The sequence below is a fragment of the Haliotis cracherodii genome, unplaced genomic scaffold (assembly GCF_022045235.1).
Source record: "Haliotis cracherodii isolate W230 unplaced genomic scaffold, xgHalCrac1.p SCAF_12, whole genome shotgun sequence".
Lineage (NCBI taxonomy): Eukaryota > Metazoa > Mollusca > Gastropoda > Lepetellida > Haliotidae > Haliotis > Haliotis cracherodii.
The window spans coordinates 41,781,967-41,791,751 of NW_027266267.1; the positions used below are offsets into that span (position 1 = coordinate 41,781,967).

Consider the following 9,785-nt stretch of genomic DNA (forward strand, 5'->3'; position numbering starts at 1 on the left):
CAACAAAACAACCAACCAGTACAAGCATGCCTAACATGTGGATGTTAAGGCCGCAATAAATTAATAGTTAAAGTTTGATTGATTTTTTTAAAAACATGGTAGACGGGAGGCAGTTTATTTTCAATTTTCTTTTTCTTATCGAACTGAACTAAGCGGCAAAAGAAAGTATAGGTTGGCAATTTGTAACTTTCCTCAAAACAGCGATAACTAGTGGAAAGTGGGTATTGGGAATATGACTGCCTAGGAACAGGTACCAAAAAACACCTCAACCATAAACTGCATGTGCATGTTAGCTGTATAAAAGCGTTCGTCTGCAGGGTATAACCCCACGTGATGAAAACACACAAAAGAAATGCCACGACTGTCACAGGAGCAGAGAGAGAGAGAGAGCCATCGGTATGGCCGAAATGGGGGCAACATAGGTTCAAACTGCCAGAAGGTTTGGTTGTACACCATTGACAGTAGCCAGGCTGTTTCAACGGTACAGGCGGACAGGGAGGACACAAGACAGGCCTAGAACCGGCCGACCCCGAGAGACAACACCACTGGAAGACGGTCAGATACGGCTCATTCACCTGCGAAACAGCGTTGGGACATCCCATTAGCCAACGAACAGTACTACGACGACTTCGAGCTGCTGGAGTCCGAGCTTATCGTCCTTTCCGCGGAATGGTACTGACTGCTCAACATCGACGCCTGAGACTGCGATGGGCGAGGCAGGTTCGACGCTGGCAAGTGAGAAATTGGCGTCGAGTGCCGTTTACTGATGAAAGTCGGTTTAACTTGTTTTAAATGACGGCAGAGAACGAGTTTATCCACACAGAGGGGAACGTTTGGCTCCGTCGTGTACTCGAGACGTCCATCCATTCGGCGGAGGAGGTGTCCTGGTGTGGGGCGGTATTTGTGGAGATCAGAAGACTGATTTGGTGATTATACAGGGAAACCTGAACGCTGTGCAGTAGAGAGACCAAGTATTGCAGCCAGTTGTGTTCCGTTCTTACAAAACCAACAGCAGGGGACATTGTTTCAACACGACAATGCCAGGCCCCATACTGCAAGAGTGACTCGGAACTTTCTAAACCAGCAGAACGTTGACGTTTTGCCCAGGCCTGCCCACTCACCCAATATGAATCCAATTGAACATCTGTGGGACCATCTTGACAGACAGATAAGAGCACGCCATCAGCCTCCCGTCAAGGAGAAGAGAATAATTGCAGCAGACGCTGAGAGACGAGTGGCAACGGATTCCAGTCCACGTCATCAGAAGATTGACGTCATCGATGAGGCGGCGTATCACAGCATGCATTGAGGCAGCTGGACGTCATACACGCTACTGATAGCAATTGTGTCGACAATGAACTTGTAGTGTGTCTGACGATTTTTTGGTGACATTTCAAACAACTTTTGAAAATGAAATTTCTTACCCCACCATTGTTTACCTTGAGCTTACATTACCTGTGAAGGCATAATTTCATTCAAACTGTGGTTGATCAATCATTTGTTACCCCTCCCTAGATTATATTATAATTCACAACAAAACCTCCGCTTGTTATTTTTTTTATCGATCATGGAACTCGACCTATACGTTCTTTTGTCGCCCAGTTTATTTATGGCTTATGTGTACAATTGCTGTCAAAGGGTGCGATTCACATGCATCATGCGTGTTCAGTATGCCTACGTGTGTGGTGTATTTCATCAAGTAAAGAAAGTAGGAAAATTCATATTAACGATATGTATATCTATATATACTTCCAGGAGTTTGGTGTCAATAGTATAAGGGTTTACGCTATTTTTCAGGGCATTATTTATTTGAAGAATTCCGAGGTTTTCCATTAATTACCCGACGAAGGAGGGCAGTTGGAAACACTGAGGTCTTCTGCAAATGATTATGCCCCGGAAAATAGCGTTACCGTGATTATAGCTAAAACTGGATAGAATGTGTTATCAAATTAAATTAACATCAATATCGGTTTTGTAACATGTACTGCAATCAACACACTACTAATGTCACTGACCCACGTTTACAAATATGGAAACGTGAAAGAACAAACCAGATGACGTCACTATTGAACGTTATATGACGTCAACTAACAACGGGCGTGATAATGACCCGTCGTCAAGCAAAATGAATGCATTATCAAGTTATATAAGATAGCTACACGATAAATCGCAAAAAATAATAAAGAACGAAGCGTGGTTTATTTCATGATAAAACATTGTTCTATCATGACGTTTTTTTTCTGGAGATTTGAATAAACGCTCGCAACTTGATGACGTCGTATGTTTGACGACGTAATTTGTGATAGGGGAATGTCCAGTGTTCTCCACAGATGTAGCAGGGAAACACATATAAACGCGATGCCCGGGAGAGATATGACAATCGGTATTAGGAGAAAAGGTACGGGCAATCGAACTAAAATGAACTTGTCCGACGTTCTATTGAGGGAGTCATCATTTTTTAAATAGTGGTTACTATTTTTAAAGCTTGTACATTTTATCAACATCCTTAAAGAGGCAGTACATAATGTTGATATCTCACATTAGAAATAAACGACTCGTGGTCGTTGTTAATCGTACAATAAAACACTGCGCCCCTCATCGTTTATTCTCCCCTCAGTGTCGATTATTTCTTAAACCGTGGCCTGCTCATTTCTGATAACATGCGGGCGGTTTAATGATAATTCTATCCATTTTAGCTATAAAATAATGTAAGGCGGAATGTTTTGTAGTCAGACGGGAGCGGATGAAAAATCTATTGATTAAATTGTATGGGAAGCTAGTCTGTGAGAATTTTGCTTTAATGAATATGATAGCCGTGTGTAATATTGCCTCACTGTGGTCTGTGATTATTTCTATAACTGACAGTGTAGACGCAAATAGCTGCAATATTGCTGATGTGGCTTTAAGCTATATTACTCACTTACTGACGGTGATATTTTGTTTCCAGCTTTCGGACACTTTAATGTTTTCACAATCATTGGACATTCATGTACACAATTTCTTTCGTTAGATTATATTGAACATGTTGAGGGTTTTCATTTAAAGTACATAGGAAACTGTAACAACGGGAGAGGAGTCTACTCTACACTACTCTACATAGGACTTTGTGTATGTAAATTACACAGCATTTTCAAGCTCAAGTCATGAGTTTGCTAAATGCTACTTGGAGAATGAAGAGCATAAAAGAAGCATGACCAAAGGAGTATTAAGGTGCGCATGCGCCTTGACCTTATGATATTACGCATGCGCACGGACAGCGTAAATAAACCACGAGAACTCGAGATCGCGATAAAATGAAATGTCGCATTCTCGCGTTTTCGCCATTTCGCGTGTTTGGGGTCTAATTTGATAGATTTGACAATCGAGATTGCGAGATCGCAAGATTTTGCATCATGTCCAAATGTCGTATTCTAGCGTTGTCGACTTTTGACAAAAAGCTCTACGTACCAAAAACAGGAGAATGCGAGAACGCGAGATTTTCGCGAGGATGTCCCTTACAATACAAGGGGCAGGAACAATACAGAAGTTCCTAGCGATTCTTCACCAGACGTCAGGTTGGTTGGTTTGTTGTTTTACGCCGCACTCAGCAATATTCAAGCTATATGACGGCGGTAGACGTCAGGACCCCGTACGTAGCCATCACGCTACCGTCTTACCTCAGGACACGTCTCAGTTGGTGGACCATAGAGTCGAAAGTCTTAGGATGCGTCTCCTTCACAGAGCGAACACCTACACCTGTTCGTGGACTTCGGGGTGTGCGCGGGCCTTCGTTCGAATCCCTCTAAGATTGTGGGGGTTGAAGAAGTGGAAGAGCTCTTTTTTTCCCCTGAGCTGCACTACGAGTTTTATCCGCCGCGCCAAGACTGGTTGTGGTACGCGGAAACGGTTGTTTATTCCGGTATCTCTGACGTCCACGCCCAAAGTCAGTGGCAGCACCATGTTTCTATGGTTATATGCAGTGATATTCACCTCAAACATGACCGTACTCAGCAATTGTATGTTTTGGAGGACCGACTTAGTTTTTAGAGTTTTAGACGCTAATTTCTTCTTACTGTTATTTTTACCTGCACTTCTCCTCAACTCTCGTTTTCTTTTCTTGGACAGAATTGAACGAGTAGTACAGATCGGCGCCGTTGACACGTGTGTCTTTATCTTTATTGAGGATTTCATCTGAAGGTATGCCCACCGCCATACCATCTGATACAGATGCATTTAGCTTCAGAAAAAAACCGTTCTAACAGGAGAGCCATAATTTAGCCGACCAGAGAGGTATCGCCGACGTTGGGGTCGGATTTTTCAACAGCTTCATTATCTTCTTGCAGTTCTACTTGTCCTTTGTTCAAGCTGATTATATTTAGATACAAATACATTATTTTTTCTCATTGATGTAATGACTAAGAACAAAACTCTATTTTTATATGTAATGAAAGTATATTGCAAATATTGAACAATTTGTAATTAATATTTTATTTAACATTACTGAATGTATGTTTTACAGAGTACAGATTACAGTAAACTACAGTTTCAGTGGCGATTATTGTTTTTTGAGCCCATATATAGTTTTTGTGGCTCATTAGTACCTGGCTTGTGAATGAAAAAGAATGTAGACGTCCTGCCAGTGTGGACCGAATGTCATCATGATCATTGATGATCAACCTGGCAGGTTTTTTTTTAAAAGGTCCGTTCTTAATTTTAAAAAGCTGGAGACGTGGAGGGCCAAGACAGGACCTTGATGTTATGATTAATAAAAGTCCAAAATGATATTTCATTGTCAGGATATTTCATAGCACTCTTCAGGATTGTTCAGTTGGTTGGTTTGTTGTTTGACGCCGCGCTCAGCAATATTCCAGCTATATGACGGCGGTCTTGAAATAATCAAGTATGGACCAGACAATCCAGTGATTGATATCATGAGCATCGATCTACGGAATTGGGATACGATGACATGCATCAACCAAGTGCATCAACCGTATCCTACACACGCGATTTTTCTATTGATATCTCTAGTTTCTAAGAAACAGTTGAAAGGTAAAGTTAGCTGTTGAATACTTTAGGGCTGGGACGAGTCCAAATTTACTGTCCGGGTACCCGACCTCCCATTACCCGACCCTACCCGGGTACCCAGTGCAAGTCTCAAGAGTAGGGAACAAAATGTCTGATAGGTAATTATTTTACCGCAGCCCTGTCTAAAACTATTTAGATACATGTATCAAACAATCAGATCATGCATTCACTGAAGTTGACTGAAGCTTTATCTTTACTCAGTAGAAAGGTATGAATGATGCAATAATAAATTCAAACAATTTATAAAAATTAAAACATTGAAAGATGTTTTTTGTTTTTATTCATCTTGGTATTTTTGCCAGTCCCTTTATTTACAGTTTTGTAATTTTAATATTCGGGACAGTTGTACATTTAGGGCATACAAATTTATTTATTTATTTGAAAAGAAGAGGCAACACATGTTTGTTTATGTTATAAAATGTCCCCCAGTCATGTCATTAGATAATACTTGTGTAATTGTTTTATTCAGTTGTCAGGGCACAACAAGAGACCATGGATACAGTTGTAGATCATCCTATGATTAGTTAGCCCGACTCAGGACTAAAAGGACTCCTCATCCACTACCACCAAGATCAATATGTTTTGAGAGTCATCTCAACCAGACTGATCAATTATCATTATGTTGATGTGATATTCACCTTTCATTTTTTATGCATTAGATGCACAGACTATTTTACACATCCTAAAGACAACACAACACAATTAATTTTTTTCAACTGTTAGGAGTGGAAATGGACCCTGTTTTGATGGGTCCAAAACGTGGCACGCCTATTGGTCCGTTTCGGTGCCTGGACTGAGCCTCGTTTTTTTTTTCCAAACTGACCCAACCCTTGTTTGTTTTTTCATAGGAAAAAAATGCATTTTCCATGGGAGAGAAAGCACAACTCGCTCAGGTGCTGTTTTCTGATTGGTTGAAAACCCAAGCTTCTGATTGGTCAGATGTTTCCACCTTAGTACACGTAGCAGATCCCGTCAGGCTAGGATCAGGCAATGGTCAATGTCTGAATAACGTGCTTGGACTGGAATCATTTTTAGAACCCAAAAGGTGCCTTGTACGGATCAAGAACAAAGATCAATCCTGTTTGGGAAGGGCCATTGTGGTGGCACAGCATTATGCCCAGAAGACCGACCCTCCGACCAAGAATGCGCGGAAAGTGGCTTGGCCCAAATGAATTATCAACTGAATTATCAACTTGCTTAACAGACTGTTATACAAGCGTGATGAGGCACCACTCGTTCCACCGTGCTGCATTTATACCATCATCATGACCACTATGATGTGATCACTTCAATGGCAGCCTTTTATGGGTCTAACCATTACTGTGAACTCTGCGACCGCGGTTATCAGGATCCTGAAAAACACCCCTGCTGCAAGCAATATCGCTGCCATGCATGCTTCCACTCCACCCCTTGCGGACCCAAGGAAGATCATGGGATGTCTTGCTTGGCAGCCAAAGATGGTTCCGAAATCAATGCTGTTACACACGACAATTCCAGTCACCATCAGAGGGAGGACCCAGCGCCTGTCAATCGATTCACAGGTGCCCGAGCTGTTTTCAGCTTGTCCACGTCTTGGACACACTCATGGCCCATCACAAGTGCTCAGATGAGCGACTCCCATGCTAAGTGTGTCGAGAACCCGTGACCCCAGAACATCGATGCTACGTCACACCTCTCCGTGAAGCTGATGATGCAGAGGAGGAGGAGGGATGCTACAACCAATTCCGACAAGACAACGTCAAATTCCTCTACTATGATTTTGAATGTAGGCAAGAGACGGGGGTGCACACTCCGAATTTGTGTGTGGTGAATTTAGGATGTGGACAATGCATTGGTCAAGCGGCAAAGGAGTTGTGCGAAGACTGTCTATGGAGAGAAGAAGGTTATGGCACCAGCCACGAGAAAGTGTTTCAAGGCCCCACCACACTAGACGATGTGTGTGCATGGTTGATGACCCTGTCCAAAAAACCCAAGAAGAGGAACCAAGAGGAGGACGCACTCAAGGGGGCAGCAGCAGGCCTAGGCAAAAGAAAACATGACGGGACCCTCTCAAGCAAGCCCCCTACAAAGCGTCGGCGATGTCAACCGTCCAAGGAGGAGGGTGAGGGTGAGGATGCCATGGAGGTGGACGTGGAGGAGGAGATGAAGGAGACGGAGAACCCCCCCATCCAGCCACCTGAGAAGGATGACTTCATTTATGCGATTGCTCATAACGCACGGGGGTATGATCTGCACTTGATCATGAAAGGCATGCTCCCGCATCTGGTGAAACCCCCAGCCAAGATTGGGAGAGGGATACAGATTTTACAGACGACCATGGGAGGCTTATGTTTCAAAGACGATTTGAATTTCATACCCTACCTGATGAAAACATTGCCAGAGAACTTTGAACTGAATGAACTGAAGAAAGGGTATTTTCCTCACTTGTTCAATACCGAAGCCAACCAGACTTACAGAGGTCCCTATCCATCAGCCGACATGTACGATCCCGATGGCATGTTTCCAGCGGAATGCACCGCCTTCCTCCAGTGGCATAACAAGGAAGTTCAAGAAGGAGCCTTGTTTGACTTGCAAGAAGAAGCCTACTGCCAGAGCGATGTCGATACTTTGAGACGTGGATGCGCTAGCTACCGTCACGACTACATGACTAAGTGTGGCGTGGATCCCTTTGTAGAGGTGGTGACACTCCCTTCCCTCAGCACGAAAATCTTCAATAAACTCTTTCTGAAACCCAAAACCATAGCCGTCATTCCACCTCAAGGCTACCAATCCAAGAGAAGATATTCCCTGGCTTGTATGAACTGGTTCGACCCCAATATGCACATCCAGCACGACAAGAATGGGGGTGAAAAGACGTTCACGTGTGGTGAGGGTAAACATCGTTACAGTGTGGATGGCTACGATCAGGCACCAGCACCGTCTATGAATTCATTGGATGTTTCTGTGTCCGCTCCTGTTACAAGACCAAATGTGGAGTACCTCAAGTGGTCCTGGGTGCGTCAATGGGAGCATGTTATACTGACACCAAATATCCCCTTGGCCTCTTAAAGCAACACCCTGATGTAAAGCGTATCGTTACCCTGTGGGAATGCGACTTTAAAGCCCAGCAACGGACAGACCCAGCTTTGCGTGCTTTCTTGCAGGGACCCCACTGTACCAACTTACCTGCCCGGCTAAACCTTTGTGACGCCTTGTATGGAGGACGAACCGATGCCACCCGATTATACTACGAGGCCCAAGAAGGTGAAACCATCAAGTATATCGATTTCTGTTCGTTTTCTCCCTACATTTGCAAGACCGGAGAGTTTCCCACGGGACACCTGACCCTCTACCATCAACCCCCTGTGGAGGAGTTGTTTGATTTGAAAGGTCTTATCCAATGTCATGTCCTTCCCCCGACACAACTCTACCATTCACCACAATGACCTACAGATCGGGTGGAAAACTGATCACTCCTTTGAGCTGCACGTGTGGCGAAACCCGGTCAGAAACGTCCTGCGAGCACACGGACGAAGAGAGGTCCTGCCTGTTAAGAAGTATGGCTACAAAGTGCTTCAGATCTGCGGAGTCTGGCATTTTAACACCTTTGAGAAGAATGACCCCGACACTCACGAAGGAGGACTCTTTGCCCCTCATGTCTACCATTTTTTCAAGATGAAGCTCGAAGCCAGCGGATACCCCAAGGGATCTACCGATCACGATGCTTACATTAAGGCGATCTATCAGAAAGAAGGCATCCTGCTGAACAAGGACGACATCAAGAAGAACCCAGGACTCCGTGCTAATGCCAAGCTTAATCTTAATTCCCACTGGGGCAAGTACGGACAGTGCTTAGATTATAGTCAGTCCATCTATATGAGTGATCCTGCCAAGTACTTTGCTCTGTTGAGAGATGAGCGAAATACCATCGACGATATCAACATTATCAACGAACATATAGTGCAGGTGACCTATACCCGCAAGGAAGAATTCCTCACATCCCATCCTAATTTCAATGTCGTCCTGGCTGCTTGGGTCACCGCACAAGCGCGTCTCGAGCTGTGCAAGACCCTCAGCCTGTTGGGTTGCAGGGCCTTGTACTTAGACACGGACAGCGTCTTATACATTCATCGACCTGGGGAATGGAATCCAGAGCTGGGCAATTCGTTGGTTGATTTTACAGACGAACTGAACGGAAACACCATCAAGACGTTTGTGTCAGGAGGCCCCAAAATCTATGCCTATGAGTTAATGAACCCAAGACCCGATGGAACGTGCACGACCTGCAAAGTGCGAGGGTTCACCTTGAATTACAGAAACCAACAACGCCTCAACTTTGACACCATGAAAGGACTGATTAAGGGACAACAGCCTGGGGAGGAGGGGAAGAAAATCAGGTTGCATCGTCTGTAAAGGACCTCGGGGCGGTCGGGTAGCCTAGAGGTTAAAGCGTTCGCTCGTCACGCCGACGACCCGGGTTTGATTCCCGACATGGGTACAATGTGTGAAGCCCATTTCTGGTGTCCCCCGCCGTGATATTGCTGGAATATTGCTAAACGCGGCGTAAAACCATACTCAATCAATCAGTGTAAAGGACCTCAGCAAGGGAACGATCTTGTTACCCAACCCTCACAAAAAGACTACCGCACTGTTTACGACAAGTGACGCATCGTCTAAAATTCAACCACAGACCTGCCTGTAGACACGCTCCCCTTTGGGTACAGAGAATAAACCATTTTCAT

General features: G+C 44.3%; 1 protein-coding gene across 1 annotated transcript; it reads left to right on the plus strand.

Annotated features, from left to right (window-relative positions):
* The first annotated feature begins 8,448 nt into the window (after window positions 1–8,448).
* On the plus strand, window positions 8,449–9,456 carry LOC139457390 (uncharacterized). The gene has a single exon (XM_071238793.1). It carries the CDS (start codon window positions 8,449–8,451, stop codon window positions 9,454–9,456), a length of 1,008 nt encoding a protein of 335 aa, XP_071094894.1.
* Window positions 9,457–9,785: the final 329 nt, after the last annotated feature.